We start from the raw sequence: 18,451 nt of genomic DNA, 5'->3' as shown, positions 1-18,451 counted from the left end.
GTTTTGTTGGGCTTAGTGTTGGTTTTGAAAACGATTTTCAATGCGGAAACGTTTATCTAACGAATATTGTATAATAAAAATTTTCACAAAATTTTGAGATACTCAATAGATTACATTAATTTATACATGAATAGATTAATCAAATTAATTTATTTACCTAGCAAGCAATTAGGTCGATAACTTGAGTTTTTTGACCACGAACGATCCTCGCTCCAAGTTTGTTTAGAATACCTGAATCTTCATCGTCAATTTCTTCAATCTATGAAGACGTGTGTGTGGGCACATCTAAAACAAAACGGGATTAGCAAGAAAACACTCAAATTTTTTACGAACACCAACACATGCACGACATGAAATTTTAGAGAAAAACTTTCCTTTCCTCACTCTATAAAGTTCGGCCACCTGTGCTAGCGAGAGTAAAAATTGTGTTCTCTAATTTTCTACAATCTCCTATTTATAGAGTAGTAGAAGTCTAAACTTTATTTCTAATATAAAGCATGATAATTATCTCTCACTTCTTAATTGATTTTGAAACAAAATCCACTCTCTCTCTTATCCCATATGGCTGGCCACCACAGGGAGATTCCTCCCTGTGTAGGTGCAAATAACAAGTAAGGAAGAAGGAAAAATTCTGTTTTCATTCTGCAGACCAATTTTGACTCAAATTTAAATTTCAATTTAAGTCAAACTTAATTTAATTTGAATTTCAATTGGACAACTTATCAAATAAGTCAATTGGATAATTTAGAGAGCAAGCAACGGAATCCGAGAGGGATTTACACTGCATAGGCGTGTACACCATACGAAAACCTCCACATGTGTGTTCTAAAATTCAAATTTAAATAATTACATTATTTAATTTATAATTAATTCTCAATTAATTATTCTTGAGTGTTTTTATTTTAGAATTTCATAATTCTAAAATTCTCATTTTGCCCTTAGTGTCCTGTAGGATTACAAGGACGACGCAGGGACTCATGGACCTATAATTCCTAACTTTAATAAAATTAATAATTAATTAAAGCACTTTAATTGATTAATTAATTTTATTAATTCTAATAGTTACTCTACTATAAACTTGAAATTGCACTCTTATAATTATAGATATAAATTACTTCTAAATGACGAAGTGTCAATTTGATATAGTCATTATATATATATATATATATCAATCATTCATAAATAATTCATAATTGGAGTTAGGTGAAATATGTTAACCCTCTAATTACATCTTTATCCTTAAGTAACATTGATTCTCTAATGGACAGTGATTCATAAAATAAATTCATGAATCAGAGCTCCTATTAGTCCAAGTACCGAATTAACTCTCAAGAGAATTGTTTATCTACTTCTTTCTCAAGAAGGAATATATTCCATCTCGTATTCAACATCTTGGAATTGATACCGAGTAAATCAAAAGACACAAATCCATAAATAGGAGTATGCTAACAACTTAGGGTGGCAGCAGAGACAGGGAACAATGGCTCAAAGCAATGAAAGAAGAGATGGAGTCTCTTCATAAGAATAAAACTTAGATCCTTGTTGAAAAATCAAGAGACAAAAGGATCAAGGCTGTAGATGGATTTACAGAAGAAAGCCCAGAATCCCGTGCGGATAACACCATTCCATCTTAAATGGGAATGATATGTATTAGTAATGTTTTAATTAAAGATTTTGAAGTTTTAATTAAATTCATTACGAGCATCGTTTTGATTATTTTCTTTAACTATTATCTTCTTGCATATAACACTTATATACAATATTTAAGGTCACATAAATAATCATGAAAATTTCAGTGACACTCATAAAATATTCAATAATATATGCACAAAAAATAATGAATAAACTCTTTTATTAAATAAATAATAAATATCCTATTACATCTCATGCTTCTAGAACACATTTCCTAACACCTGGCCCATTTAACTTTTATGGCATCAAGCCTGGCCCACTGTCTATTTATTTGCGGGCCGTGCCTTAACGAGCTTGTACCTATGCACGTAGGGCTGTACATAAACCCAAACAACCCGCAAACCCAACCCAACCCGGAAAAGACAACTTTTACCATTAATTTTTATTTTTTGGCCCACTAAATGTCTGACTCGAGGTGTTTGGGACGGTTTGTGGGTTGGGCCTATAATATCCTGCATACCCCAACTCAACCCGCACAAACATGCCTCGGCCTTGTCCTCTAAGTTCTAAGTTCTAACCCTCGGCTCTACTCTCTCTCGTCTAGCAACGCTCCTCTCCACACGCAGACATAGACTACCTTCAGTCCTTCCTCGACCAGTTGACCTAGCTCTTTAAGCTCTCCAGCGCTGGTGGCTTCTCTCCACCTCTCTTCTCAACTCTCTCCACCTATGAATTGAACTTGATTCTTTAAATGATGAGCCTGACCACCTAACCCACCCCGCCCCACCCCAACCTAAATATTATTGGGTTGTGAAATTTTTCTTACATCATTGGAACCAAATATGTGCAACCCGCACCCTTTGGGGCGGGACAAGAAAAAGTCCTACCCCGCACAAACCCAACCCATGTACAGCCCTATATACATGTGTCTATGTGTTTGTCACATTTTTATCATATTCTTGATTTGTGCTTGTCGTACGTAAATTTATAACAAATATAAGAAAATAAGCATTGAACATAATGAGAACATTAAACTTAACAAAGGAAAGCACGTGATTAATTAAAAAAAATGCCTCCTTAAAAACTATATCAAGCAAAACCCACTAGGATAAAATATTGGTAAAAAAAGTGCAATTATAAGTCCTATAAAGAAGTACATAATGAAATTAGTTTTATACTTCATATTCATTAGTTGGGCCTTTATTGTGCTTTTAACGTGCTCGTGCCGGACTCTTAACGACTAGCGTGTCGTGCCATTAACGTGTTTCGTGCCTAAAAATTGCGTCAAGCCCGACCATTTAAGAAACGGGATAGGTTAGATTCATTTAATAATTGTGTCGTGCCATGCCATACCCACTTTTTAACGTGTCGTGCTGATACAAGCCCATCAAGATCCTAAAATTCTCATTTTGCCCTTAGTGTCTTGTAGGATTACAAGGACGACGCGGGGACTCATGGACCTATAATTCCTAACTTCAATAAAATTAATAATTAATTAAAGCACTTTAATTGATTAATTAATTTTATTAATTCTAATAGTTACTCTACTATAAACTTGAAATTGCACTCTTATAATTATAGATATAAATTACTTCTAAATGACGAAGTGTCAATTTGATATAGTCATTATATATATATATATATATCAATCCTTCATAAATAATTCATAATTGGAGTTAGGTGAAATCTGTTAACCCTCTAATTACATCTTTATCCTTAAGTAACATTGATTCTCTAATGGACAGTGATTCATAAAATAAATTCATGCATCAGAGCTCCTATTAGTCCAAGTACCGAATTAACTCTCAAGAGAATTGTTTATCTACTTCTTTCTCAAGAAGGAATAGATTCCATCTCGTATTCAACATCTTGAAATTGATACCGAGTAAATCAAAAGACACAAATCCATAAATAGGAGTATGCTAACAACTTAGGATTAAGATCATTCTATATATGACCATTGGTAAACTCAATTAGAATTTCTATACTTAATAGAAATTATCAGATAAAACTTAGATCCTTGTTGAAAAATCAAGAGACAAAAGGATCAAGGCTGTAGATGGATTTACAGAAGAAAGCCCAGAATCCCGTGCGGATAACACCATTCCATCTTAAATGGGAATGATATGTATTAGTAATGTTTTAATTAAAGATTTTGAAGTTTTAATTAAATTCATTACGAGCATCGTTTTGATTATTTTCTTTAACTATTATCTTCTTGCATATAACACTTATATACAATATTTAAGGTCACATAAATAATCATGAAAATTTCAGTGATACTCATAAAATATTCAATAATATATGCACAAAAAATAATGAATAAACTCTTTTATTAAATAAATAATAAATATCCTATTACATCTCATGCTTCTAGAACACATTTCCTAACACCTAGCCCATTTAACTTTTGTGGCATCAAGCCTGGCCCACTGTCTATTTATTTGTGGGCCGTGCCTTAACGAGCTTGTACCTATGCACGTAGGGCTGTACATAAATCCAAACAAACCGCAAACCCAACCCAACCCGGAAAAGACAACTTTTACCATTAATTTTTATTTTTTGGCCCACTAAATGTCTGACTCGAGGTGTTTGGGACGATTTGTGGGCTGGGCCTATAATATCCTGCATACCCCAACTCAACCCGCACAAACATGCCTCGGCCTTGTCCTCTAAGTTCTAAGTTCTAACCCTCGGCTCTACTCTCTCTCGTCTAGCAACGCTCCTCTCCACACGCAGACATAGACTGCCTTCAGTCCTTCCTCGACCAGTCGACCTAGCTCCTTAAGCTCTCCAGCGCTGGTGGCTTCTTTCCACCTCTCTTCTCAACTCTCTCCACCTATGAATTGAACTTGATTCTTTAAATGATGAGCCTGACCACCTAACCCCCCCCGTCCCACCCCAACCTAAATATCATTGGGTTGTGAAATTTTTCTTACATCATTGGAACCAAATATGTGCAACCCGCACCCTTTGGGGCGGGACAAGAAAAAGTCCTACCCCGCACAAACCCAACCCATGTATAGCCCTATATACAGGTGTCTATGTGTTTGTCACATTTTTATCATATTCTTGATTTGTGTTTGTCGTACGTAAATTTATAACAAATATAAGAAAATAAGCATTGAACATAATGAGAACATTAAACTTAACAAAGGAAAGCACGTGATTAATTAAAAAAAATGCCTCCTTAAAAACTATATCAAGCAAAACCCACTAGGATAAAATATTGGTAAAAAAAGTGCAATTATAAGTCTTATAAAGAAGTACATAATGAAATTAGTTTTATACTTCATATTCATTAGTTGGGCCTTTATTGTGCTTTTAACGTGCTCGTGCCGGACTCTTAACGACTAGCGTGTCGTGCCATTAACGTGTTTCGTGCCTAAAAATTGCGTCAAGCCCGACCATTTAAGAAACGAGATAGGTTAGATCCATTTAATAATTGTGTCGTGCCATGCCATACCCACTTTTTATCGTGTCGTGCTGATACAAGCCCATCAAGATTGGCACGTTTAAACATCTATGATAATATCGTTAATTATACAGTTAATATTTCCTTTAAAAAATCGTTTATCCCCTATATTAGGTGACCATTATCAATCACACATGTGTTTGATGTCAGCGCAGCTTAATAATATCAAATTTACACTAAAGCATTTTTTTTCCCTATTATAGTTAAACTTCTGGGGTTTTACTAATTATATTGTCCTTGTAAAATCACGAAACCAGCTCATAATTACAAAAGATGAAACCGGTCATTTTAACAAACAATTGAGTACATTCATACAAATCTTGCATTTCTTATCATCTCATTTTCTATTAAGACTTTCTGCAAATTAATTGTGTATAGACGAACATATTATTGAAGAGAACAAAGTAGTAAATGATAGAAAAAACATCTTTTTTTTTTAATAATTAAATTCTTTTCTTCATCTCATTTCAATGACTCGGTTGGAAAAATTAATGGAGCGAATGCAATATGGTAGTGGCATGGAGAAGGAAAAAGCGTAGCAAAGGTTACCTGCGGTTTGGTGGGCTAAACAAATTAACATACCGGGCCGAGGTCAGCAATATTAACATATTTAGATACGCACTTACAGGATAAATAATATATATCTTGAGGGTAGGTTGGATTTTTTTTTTCTTTTTGGGTGAAAGTAGGTTAATATTTTTAAAATAAGAAAAAGCCTGTATGTTTATCACGACGACTTTTGCAAAGAAATAAGATGTCGCAAGTGGTTTTAAAATAATATCTCAAAGTCGACTGGCAAAATAATACGTCAAAAGTCATCTGAAAAGAATTTTGAAATATAAAACTTCGTGGTTAATGTTCCTTTTGTGTGTATGCATATCTATATTAGACACATAGCTATATAAAATATATATCATGTGCATAGATAAATCCATATATATATATATGTGTGTGTGTGTGTGTGTGTCTATATATAAATAAGGTACATATTAAATAGTCTTCAAGTAGCTTGTAACGTAGCCTTGAGCACTTGGAACGGGTGTTAACTATAATTTTGAGTCATTCTCCATTAGTAGCTATCTTATTTCTGTGAAGTGATGCATGCATGATAGACTTCTCACAAGAAGATCACACACTGACACCACAGACAAATATACACATATTATATATATATATATATATATATATATGTATGTGTATGTATACATGTATGTTGTGTTTGTATCTTTTATGTGGTTCCGCTTAGATAGGAGCAAACATCATTTTCGCAGTACCTTTTTATCTGACCCAACACATGACTAATTCATGTTTTTTTTTTTTTCTCTCCTCTTTTTGCATGAATCAGATAAGTGACCAACATCAAGGAAGGAAAATGACATCTTAACAAAATTGGTACGAAACCTCCTCATCCTATACGAATACTAATCAATTTTTTTAGATAAAGAAAAAAAAATAATACGCCTTAATTCTTTTTTTTTTTCTCCTTTCATAATTTTCTCTTTATTTGGCTAAGCGTTTGCACTTGAGATGATATATTACGAAACTGACATGCAAAAACCAATCTAAAAAAGTACACATAGGATGTTTACAAATATTTGGAACTGAATATTTGCTGAGAATTAGAAGAACAAGATTATTATTATTGCAGATAAAATATTGTCTAGTTTATTATTATGAACTTACAAGTAGCACGTAATCCTTATTTTTATTCATGAGTACATGAGTCATGCAATGACTTAACGAACACTGGAATTGTCATGGCGGTGATAGTTTATACTTGAGTGTGTGTGTGTATATACACACACATACTATTATATTTTTTCAAAAACAGAGTTTAGTTTCATGCCGATTGGGCGAAAAGCCTACCTAATTCACATCGTCATCAACCACGCAAACTTAAAGCTCCAACTAGGTCTCCATCCAATTATTGGAATAGCGCAAAAAGAGATGTTAATTATATAGCATTATCATAGAATTATATTGCAAATTGACATGAGATGACGGGTGTTGATCAAGAGACAAAGCTAAACAAAATTAATATTCTTATTGCATATTTTTCACCGCATTTGATGTATCCATTAGGAAAAGAAAAATAATAAGTACAATTATATCAGAATCAGACCTCTATTAAAAAAAAAAACAATAAATTTGTACCATGAACACAGAACACGCGTGTTATATTGCTTTATATATTTTGTCTAGTCTTCATTTTAAATTTATCCTTTTCTTTCCGTATGAAACAACTATTTACATTTCATAATCCAGATCACACAAGCTTGTAATTTCCGATCTACCAAAAAAGCCAAACATATTTTTAAGCTAGACTGGAAATTATTCCGATTAATTTTCTAGATCTCTGTGCGAGTGGGATCTGATTCACATATATAGTTTTAAGTTAAATAGTAACAGATAAACTAATTAAACCAAACAAGCAAGAGTTGGAAAGTATAGCTGATCCTTTTTCTTGTTTATTTCACTGGAGAAAGCTGGAGATCAGATAAGATGTTGCATTAAAAAAAAAAATTGTTTGAACTTACCCTCAAAGTGTATGGATCTGGATTTTTACTTCTATTCTTAATTAATATCCTTTTGATTAATATAATTATTTGACTAAAAAACATATTAATTAATATTAAGAGATAAAAATTCAGACTCATACACTTTAAAAGATATTTATCTTTTTTCCCTAAAAACTAATATACATACACTACCCTCCAGAGAAATAAGCTTAGTCTTATAAGAAAGGGTGGCACAAATTACCATTCCGTAACACAAATTTAAAAATATATTGGAATATATTATAATTATTCTCAACCAAGTTTGTTATTTTGTTATTTTCATAAGAAACACATGATATCAAGTATGATATATGTTGATGTCTTTGCTGACTCAACACCCACATGCGGTTGCGCTGGTCAGGTTATCCTAATTCTTATCCGACCCGATCTTGTTTAGTCGGGTCTTCTGGACGGTTGCTTCGCTTCCCGAGGTGTCGACTTGATTATTTTGCATGGGAGACAAGTGAGGCTCGGGATCAGTTGGGGCACCAGTGTGGTGCCGGACAGAGACCCTCCGATGCTCAAATCAGTGTTGTGCTTGAGAGCAATAAGTGAAGAGACAATGAGTAGGTGTGGAGAAGTATCCGTACCTCATAAATGAGCTTTGGGGGGTATTTATAGTTTCTTACCGAATCCGGGTTTTACCTCCCGATCCGGGTTTTCCCCCCCCAGCCGCTGGAGGTTCATCGGTACAGTTGTATAGGCTTGTCAGATGTAGGGGAATTTGTTAGCCGTACTTGACCAATCTAATGGTGAGGATTGCCCTTGTACGGATAATAGGGAGCACAATATGGACCCCTAACATTGGAAGTGCTTGGCAAAGAGATTGGTTGCAAGATGATATTTGGCGCAAGATATCCGGGTGCAGAGGTTGTCGAGCATCGGGGACGGCAGAATTGTCATGTTCGGCGACATCGTCGATGACGGAGTATCGGCGGTGTCTTCTCAGCAGCATGCTCTCGAACAATGCTCGGTGGCATAGTCAAACAGGCACCCAACAATATATATAATTAAAGATTTAAGCCCCGTTTATTTTACTGATTCGAGTTTTTAATTCGAGTTTTATTACAGTTAAAAGCTCTCACAAAAAATCACATCAAATTTTTTTGTTACAGTTAAAAATTCTCACATAAAGTCACATCTCAATTTGAATTAAAAACTCGAATCAACGAACTGAACAATGTCCTAATACGTTGAGTTGATCGTTTTTTTATACCTACGCATAGAAACTGAACACAGAAAATTCATGAGATGATCGTTGGATGCGAAATAATTAAATGTTTTGCATGGACGATAGACGAGGGAAATGGGCCTACTTTATTAAATAGAACTAATTTGTAGAAAGAGACTGTTCGACCCGGCAATCATATAATTGGAGCCATGACCCAACGCGTCCCTGAAAGGACAGATCTAGTTATATTCCTTTCTTTTATTTTTTGCTAAATGTTCCTTTCTTTTATTATAAGCTAAGATTAACTAGATTATCAATTGATGCACGTGTAGAGCCTCAACTAATTCTATGATCTGGGATGGTGACTACTGTGCGCCTTTTAGAAAGAAAAGAAATATGTATTGATTCCGTCATATCAGTTTTCAAAATTTAAATAAATTTTATTTTCAAATTCAAATAAATACTTTTATGTCGTTATAAAAACTTGAATGGAAATATTTAATTAAGAGAGCATGAGAAATTTACGTTTAGAAATTCGCCAAAGTACATATACTAGTTGTTGATACATCATATACACGTACACGAATTATTTAATGTAGTGGAGTTACTACTTTTTTTTTTTAGTGAGGACAATATATAGTATAATTATAATTTGATGACGCCGTATAAATTATACTTATTTAACGTCCGACAGAAATTAAAATCTTAATACATTATAGAGACTAAAATTGCCACGTGTATGTCTCAATCCTACCTTAGGCCAATGCACCGAAAGTTCAGAGTCTAATGAAATTAAGGGCGCTTCGTAAGTATTTCGTTCTTCTCTCTCTCTCTCTAATATGGCGCTTTATTACTTTTAATGATGAAGGAAAGCTAAATCTGCACATATTCACTACTAATTTCTACTCTGCAACTGCACGCATTTAATCAAATTCAACCCATAATAGGGGAGAAAAAAAAAGTGCAATGAATTCATTAAGAAGACTAAAGTCTAAAACCCTCCATTCTTGAGAAGATATGTCGATGCCCCACCCTCGGAGGAAGCCCCAACTTTCCCGGAAGTTTATGTGTGTTATGTATCTGTGTATTGAGCAGGGCATAATAGTAATTCTATGTCAAACCGCCATCCAAAAGTGCTCTCAAGGGTTAACATGGAGAATCACGTATTTAGCTATGGAAAGTACTCATGATGTATGTATATAGGAAATAATATTGCTCATAAATATTGATCACTTAACTAGATTGATATTTACAAATATGTAATAATTAAGTGTAGATTCCTACAAGTAGTTACAAAACTAACCTTTAAGTTTTCAAAAAAAAAAAGAAACTCCCTTAATTAATATATCTATGACGTCGGAGCTAATTAATCATAATCATACATATGAACGTACAGCGCTGTCTGATCTTCTTGGATATGCCTAGCAAGCTGCAGAGGGATGAGTAGTGAAGGGATTGGAGAAGTGAGACTTTGGTCCAATCAGCAAAGAGCTCGCGGAAGAGGCGCCGCCGTCGCCTCCGCAAATCCGCTCACAAGATGGGCAAATAGTGAGCGTTGTCGACGTCGGAAACTGCATAAAAAATGGCGCTGCCAGCTTCAGTGATTTAAGCTCTTGCAGCTCCTTCTGTAGCCTTTTGTTCTCCTCCGTCAGTGTCTCGCAACACTTCTTCAATTGCTCGTATTCAGCTTCAGTCTGCTTCAGCTTAGTCCTGTGTATACGTTAATTAAATCTAGGGATATGTGATTAAATAATTACAATTAATTTGATGTATATATATATATTAAAAAAACACTTTCTATTAAAAAAAACTTAATAAGTCGTATCAATTACATACCTGGCCCGCCTGTTTTGGAACCAAACTTCTACTTGTCGTGGCCGTAGATTCAGTTGTTTTGCCAGGTCTTGCTTTTGCTTCTGTAATTAATATGATTCAAAAATTTAAAATAAAAAATTCTATTAACCCCAAAAAAAGCACCTTATTTAACATATATAAGAAATTTTGATATATATATATATATAATATAAATTAAAAACATAACATAACACAAGTTGAAATTAGTTAACCCCCCAAAAAAGTCACAAATTCATAAACATTAGCTTACAGGTATATATAAGTAATTTCGATATATATAATTGGTTCCCGATGATATACTAATATTATGTGTGTGTATATATATACCGGATTGAGAGTGGTATGCTCTTTGAAGCTATCTTCAAGAAGGGCAGATTGTTGTTTAGTAAGCCTGAGTTTCTTCCTGGGACTACCTTCTAATTCATCTTCCTGATCATTAGTAGTACTTACTCTCGAACACACTACTCTCTCTATCTCTACTTCTTCACCGCTAATAATATCTCTATCCCTCTTCACAGTAGTGGAGGAATTCGAAAACGACGTCAAATCCGATGAGGCCCGCCGGATATTGATCAGCTCCGAATTAGATGTATTTTGATCAGCCGGTTGAAGATGATATCCTTCATCTGATGGGGCAAGCGTTAGATCAGACGGCAATAGGTGGTCATATCTCAGACACAATTTCTTCTTGCTCTCGTGATATTGAAGACCTGACGACTTATTCATGAGCGACGCCGCTTTATCTTCATGATCATGATCTGCTTTGTGGTGGAAGGAGTCTAGGCCAAGCCCAAGGCCAGTGTTGCAAACGCCATGATCGGAACCCATTATTTGTCTGAAAAGCTATAGCGCTAGCGAGGTGTTATATATTGCAGCACGCACTTTTGAAAGCAATATGTACATATACATATATTATATAATAATATGTGTGTGAGTATTGGAGGAGAGAGTTAAAATGGTGGGATGTGGGGGCTAAAAACGATATTAACGAAAACGAATCTGGCGTTGGTTGGATTAATAATTATTAAATTCCCATGTCGCTTTGTCCTCATAGGTTGACCAAACAACGCAAAATGAGTGCCTCCGTCCTTGCCTTGCCGGTATCCAAATTTGTGTTAAATATTAAAAATCTTTGGAAACGGGATGGCATGCAGACGTGGAACCACATGGAATGTTGGTGTGCACAATTAGCACGCCTAACATGGAAAGGGCAAATGATGATTAGGCATGCTTTACCTTCTCTTCCAACTTTCTAATGATATCTTATTATTAATCTTTAATTTAGAGTCCGTTTATTTCGTTAATTTGAGTTTTTAATTCGAGTTAAGATGTGACTTCATGTGAGAGCTTTTTACTGTAGTAAAAAGTTAGATGTGACTGTTTTTTAGAACTTTTTACTGTAGCAAAACTCGAATCGGTGAAATGAACAGAACCTTAGAAATTATCTATATATATATATATATGCATATATGACAGCATTCTTTTTTTTTTCTCTAGAAGCAAAAACTTTATTAAAAATAAAATATATGATAACATTCTAAAATCTCATAGGCGCTTGGGTGTAAATTTTGCATTTAACTACAAATTCACTTTGCAATTCAATACTATTTTGGTGCGAAATTCAGCATACTTGGTTGTATATGGTTTTAATTAGGTAAAAACATGAAAATTTGAATAAACAATTTTTTTTTCTAGGTAATTGTTTCTTTTGTTTGGTAATGTATATAAATTGTACATACATATATATTTGTAATCAAATAAGTGGAGCCGTAGATTTGAATGTATTGGGTTTTATTTCTAGCATGAATGCGGCATATAAAAGCCAATATAATTCGGGTCTGAGTAGACAAATATTAAAATTGATCTGAATATGCTTTCAGTTCTGCTATCCCAGCATGATACATGCATGCTTTATTGTTATGACTATTGACTACATTATATTGTCAATATACTTTTGGATCATGAGCGTCACGAAACAATAGAGAAGATCAAGGAACCAAGTCATACATCAGCATGCACGCGATACAAATTAAGAAGTTGTAAAAGATACACAAACACTTGATTACAGTAGTGAATTTAGAGAAAGAAACAAAATAAAAATGCTATTTATCAAGTACGACATTACGATTAATTTTGTGAAAGGAAAAGAAGGTTAGAGCACTAACAAAATCAGATAGAGGTGTAGATGCGAGATTAATTATTATTCTAGATTCTTAAAATTAGTTCGTATTGACACATTGCAATCAACTTTAATTCAACCAAGGAAAAACATTTTTAATTTTTATGATGATATACTTTTTGCATGAGCTTTCCCTGCGTCTTTATATATATATATATATATATATTAAGCCGTTTTGATAGAGAAATATGATTACAGTTAACTGACATTAGCAATACAATTATCACGAGGCTTAAGTACGTATCATGTAATCAATACTGCTGAATTGCCGACAGAAGAAATCACAATTACTAGAAACTTCTACCCTTAAAAAAAAGAAACTTATCAGTTCATGCTTGAAACGTCATTTACATAATACTAGCTATTTATATTTATATATATATATATAGTGAAAAAGAAAATTTCTTATTTCCTTGAGCTGAGGAAATTAACAAATGTTATTATTGCTTAGTACAGTGCCGACCTCATTGGAACGTGTTATATCATTCTCCCTCTCTTCATCTACTTCAAAAAAAAAAAAAATGTATTAACTTAAAAGTTTCAATTAGTTAATTCTTGGTTTCCTTTTATTTTTAGCATATATTTGATCTGTACTTTTTGTTATTTTTATAAATTGAGTGGGGGCTTGGTGTTCCTTGAAAATTAAAAAAAGAAAAAAATGTTTGGACCACTGTATTCCTCTTTACGATCATAATTATCATTTGTTAGCTTTCTTGTCAAATTAATGAAGCTGGCTATCAATTTAAGGAGATAAAATAAAATATTCCGGGTGGTTTTAGTCCCTGTAATTTTAAGTTCCTGCCGACTGACCTGAAGTCCATGTCAATCCACAAAAAGTCCACCAAATTGTGCGCAAATTGTCACTCATGAATTCTGTATATCTTGCTTTATACATATGAACTGAAAATAGAGGTAGAGCATTTTTTTCCTGGGCATTTGGCATCTTCCCAATGCTCCTATTATGATGAGCTTGAGATATTGCATTTTATATTCTCAGAATCTCAAATAAAGTCGGTACGTAGATGAATATGTACAATATGAACACGAACGCACACACATACACAAATACAGGATAATAAAAACGGGGCCCACACATAGTGAATCATATAATAGCATGTATATGGTTACGTTGATGAAGAGGCACCGTTGAAATTGAAATCTCGTAAAGGATTGGTAATGGTACTAGAATATCATTTTTTTTTTTTTTTACTGAAGTGATATCTATATATATATATATTTATATATTTATGTATGTATGTAAACATTGATAGAATTAAAAAAAAATTCTGACAAACTTAAGTCTTAAAGAATATCTAATTAAGAAAAAAAAAAGAACTTTCTCTCGTATTCCCTCTTAGTTTTTTTCGCTTATCAACCGTCAGATTTGTATTAAATCTAGTCAAAAGTCAAATTAGATTAAAAAAATAATACAGATCCGTAAAAAAATAAGGAATATTAGAGAAATTCCAAAAAAAAAAACAATGTAACAAATTCAAGCAATATATATATATATATATATATTATTGCAAATGAACAACCTTTGAGGAAATGGTATCTTTTTTAATTTAAATTCCTTCCACTTTTTGACCCTTAAATTTATAAGACGTTTTCTTCTCAAGATCTTTGTCCAATATATTTCTAATTCATCAAGTTCTGTTAATTTGATCTAAGAACCCTAGACTATATAATTCCCATCTCTTTCTGAAATAATGTGATATAATGTCGATTATCTGTATACTATTCGCTTGGAGACTTCATAAGTATCTCTATAAAGGTTGATGTTGAGGATTTGAACAATAAATCATAGCGAATAACTGAGAAAATGCAAATTGGGTAATGCGTTCAAACTTTTTTTTTCTATTTTAATTTACTTAAAATTTATGGAAGTCTCTTTATATTTAGTTGAAGACAGGATCCAATTCCTAAGGTGTGAAATGCAAAATTAGCTAGATTTCCCAATCTTATCTAAATTTTAAGAGCATCTTTGGGAAAATTCTTGATGGCGGAAATCATGGTATCTTTTTGCGTACGGTTGATCCACCGACGAATCTATAAGTTCAATGCACCTTTTTGTGAGTCATAATTGAAGATTAAAGATATAAAAATTCTGATTTCTGATAAGACATGTAACCGTTATGGTGTAATGTGTATGAACCTTTTATCTTTAGGTTAGCGGTAATTTTCTTTTCCTTTCAAGAAAATAGTTCGCCGAAGACATAAATATAAACATATAATTAGGAAAAGTGATTAATGTCCACATGTTAGGTCATGAAAAGTTAGATTAAGGGGGGGCAATATATTAAGATAGGATCATATCCATGCCTTCATCGGCAAGCTTTCTAGTGCGAATAGATAGGCATTGACTTTGACAGTACGTAGGACAAACCAATTAATTATAAATAAAACTTTGTAGATCACCGAAGTAGGATGATTAGGAATAATAAACAAAAGCATATTCGTAATCCATCGCTAACCCAAACGACAAAGTATAAGGAAGAAATTGGTCGAAAGCTTAGATTTTAAACAAAAGATATCCACAATAATATATCAATAATATTAATGTTGCTTTGTCTCCATCCTATATGTCTCACTAATTTGTACCATCAAATCATGTACCTAGCAAGTTTTTTTTTTATTTTTTATTTTTTTTTTTATTTTTAACAACGGTATTTTTGTGGTCTATATTAAGTAGATGATAGAAAGTTCATAAGGGGGAAAAAATAATTGGTCAGAGAAAATATATATAGATTAACTTGACAATGTAGATTTTATTTTATTTTATTCAAGTGAACGGTATATGTTAGTACCGGTTTTAGTCTTTTAACACTTTATAAGATAATATGAATAATACAGAAACATAAAATAAAAAAACACGAGAGAAATAGTATCGCGGTTCGGTAACACCCTACTCCGTACACTTTATAAGATAATATGAATAATACAGAAACATAAAATAAAAAAACATGAGAGAAATAGTATCGCGGTTCGGTAACACCCTACTCCGTGGGGTCACACCCAGATGATGAACAATCCACTAAGAACTCTTTTACAATTCAATTGGACTTAATCTACCCAAGACTCCCTCTCTAAGAATACGCCTATGAACTTGCAATTTCTCAATGGACTTGAACAGCGAGATCCCCTCGACTTTTAACATTGGAATCCCTCCAACTAAGTTTTTCTCCCGAAAAACACTCAAATCATCTCTCTCAATACAAGTGCTCACCCATGTCTCACAACCCAGCAAAAACTCATCAAGAGGCGTACACAGACTTAAGGGACACTTTCAATAAATAAGCAAGCTGTGAATAGTTTGACACATCTTCAATTAATTCGCTAAACCAAATCTGTTGCAGATCCTTGTTGCAACAAAACTGCAACATAGCTGTTACGTTCAACTTTCTCAAAACCAGACAAATCAATCTCCTTTCATTCTGAAATCTTCCCAAAACTGATAAACGAACCTGGACACGTTCTTAGGCGACATAGGAAGATCATCCAGCTATGAAATCTCAATCAAGAATCAATCAAATCAATTTCCTTCTTTGAATCAATAGTTGACTTATAAAAATAGAAACTAAAATAAGTTTCCGGATCTTTTAGTAACCTTCCATACAAAGCTAGCCAGCTGCACATCTATTTTCAAACACAATCAACCAGCCAAGCATTCTCAAAATAATGCCAATCAAATCTGATTACAATCAATACACAAATTTGGAAATAAATCCCAACAGTATAGAATAACTTCATTGTAAATCCTATTAGACGTACCTATTATTTAAAGTTTGATGGTAATGCCATCTAGATTTTTGGCGCTATTCATGTTTAAATTTTCCTAGAAGTAAAAATCTAGTTCTTTATTTTGTTCGACCGATTAAGTCATGAGATTTATATTTTTGATAGTTTGGTCCTCAATTAACTCTCAAATTGGTGATAATTTTTAAATTTTAATGCAGATAGTCAGGTGTCAGCTCTTTGCATGATAGTTACATATTTTAAAAAAGGGTCTATTTTAATTTACAGTGTTTGTAAAAACATTGGAAATAATAGTTTGTTCCTCATGTATTTATTTCGGTAAAATCTTAAGTTATCACGTGATAAGTACATAATAATTAATTTTGTGACCACAGACCAAATTTATAATACAACATAAAAGACAAAAAATTAAACTTAGCAGCCAAATAAATAAAAATTTAAATTAAGATCAAATTATCACAATAATATTCTAAAAAGGAAATGAGACAAATACCCTTTAGAGTACATGAGTTTAGATTTTTACCCCTTAATCTTAATTAATATTCAATTTAATCAAATAACTATATTAGTCAAAAGAATACTAACAAAAGATAAGAGGTAAAATTCTGAAAGTGGAGCCAAGTCACGAAGAATCTCCTTCAGTTGTGAAAGAAATGACATGAGTAAAAGAGTGTAATAAGATGTTAATGATAGTTGAAAATAATAAAGACAAGATGGTGAAGACTTAAGACATTTAAGATGCTTTAAAGAAGAAGAATAAGACAGTTTCTCATGTCGATGAGAGTTGAACTTGACACATGTTTATTTTTATTGAAGTTTGTATTGTTGTCACCCCATCCATGAGGGGTGCTTTGAGACGGGGGTTCAAGATTGAATACCCAAATGAGTGAATTGAGAGAATTTGGGTTAAGGTGAAAATTGTTAAGTAAGTGCCTCAAATTGATTTTGAGAAATTATTTTGTCTTTTGGGGTAAGTTACTATTTTCTATTTTTGGACAAATGTTATTTTGTAGCTCATTAAGAATTCATAAATAAAATGAGCTATAAATAAGTATTTTTTGTAAGGCTTTTTATGTGGTAAGAGAAAGCATGCAGAGAAAGAGTGCATTCTTTTGAGAAAAATAGCGAAAAGTGAGAAGAGAGATAGATGATGGTGTAGGGTTTTGGATAGAGAGAGAAGTAAGAAAGTTTATTGAGTGCATCCTTTTGAGAATTTTTTTCTCTCTCCTGCTGTGAATGTAGAAAATTTTTTCGAACCACATAAATCTTTATCTTCTGCGTTCTTTTTATTATTTTTATTTCAGTTTATTTTTTTAATACATGCGTGTGTAGAGGTGTGTTTTTTCTTAAACAATTTCAAACCCTTTCTCTATTGTATTATGTGTAAATTCAAGAACTAATTACATGTACAATATCCCATATTTCATACACGTGATGTGGCCGATACCCGAATGTGAGAAGCTCTCCAATTGGTTTGGTGATTCCATTTCGACGGAGGGCACGGCAAGTGATAGGGGGAAAGGGGACCCACAAATGATTTGGCATGATGGGGAATTTGATTCTAAAGGGATGATGATGGTGATGATTGTATAATGGAGTTTAAGCGTACAAGTAGGCAATGATGGAGGGTTGAGCGGATAGATGTTGTTGGAGATAAGGTTTCAGATGTGTTCCGGGCTTTAAGGCCATCCGACCAGTTAGAGTGTAGGATTGTGCTCTTTGTTTGGCTTTTCCCTAGCTTTCTTTCCCACACCACACCAACAACCGCCCATATCAAGAAAAGCCACCATTTTGTCTTCATTTCTCTTTACAATGGGTTTAGATTG

At 33.2% G+C, this 18,451-nt stretch overlaps 1 protein-coding gene across 1 annotated transcript; it reads right to left on the bottom strand.

Moving 5' to 3' along the window:
* Window positions 1–10,022: 10,022 nt before the first annotated feature.
* Window positions 10,023–11,775, bottom strand: LOC21390513 (homeobox-leucine zipper protein HAT22). The gene is made up of 3 exons (XM_010111136.2): window positions 11,018–11,775; window positions 10,673–10,752; window positions 10,023–10,546 (listed from the first exon to the last, which is right to left on the bottom strand). The coding sequence occupies exons 1-3, from the start codon at window positions 11,516–11,518 to the stop codon at window positions 10,258–10,260; spliced, it is 870 nt and encodes a 289-aa protein (XP_010109438.1). The 5' UTR covers window positions 11,519–11,775; the 3' UTR covers window positions 10,023–10,257.
* Window positions 11,776–18,451: the final 6,676 nt, after the last annotated feature.

The sequence above is a fragment of the Morus notabilis genome, unplaced genomic scaffold, assembly GCF_000414095.1.
Source record: "Morus notabilis unplaced genomic scaffold, ASM41409v2 Scaffold991, whole genome shotgun sequence".
Taxonomy (NCBI): domain Eukaryota; kingdom Viridiplantae; phylum Streptophyta; class Magnoliopsida; order Rosales; family Moraceae; genus Morus; species Morus notabilis.
Note: the sequence above shows the minus strand (reverse complement) of the source record. Positions and strands in the feature narration are given on the sequence as shown.

Coding starts and splice junctions, on each gene's coding strand:
- LOC21390513 (XM_010111136.2), bottom strand. CDS start 11,518: ATGGGTTCCGATCATGGCGTTTGCAACACTGGCCTTGGGCTTGGCCTA. Junction 10,753..11,017: donor AGCATACCACTCTCAATCCG/GTATATATATAC, acceptor TATTAATTACAG/AAGCAAAAGCAAGACCTGGC. Junction 10,547..10,672: donor TTCCAAAACAGGCGGGCCAG/GTATGTAATTGA, acceptor ACGTATACACAG/GACTAAGCTGAAGCAGACTG.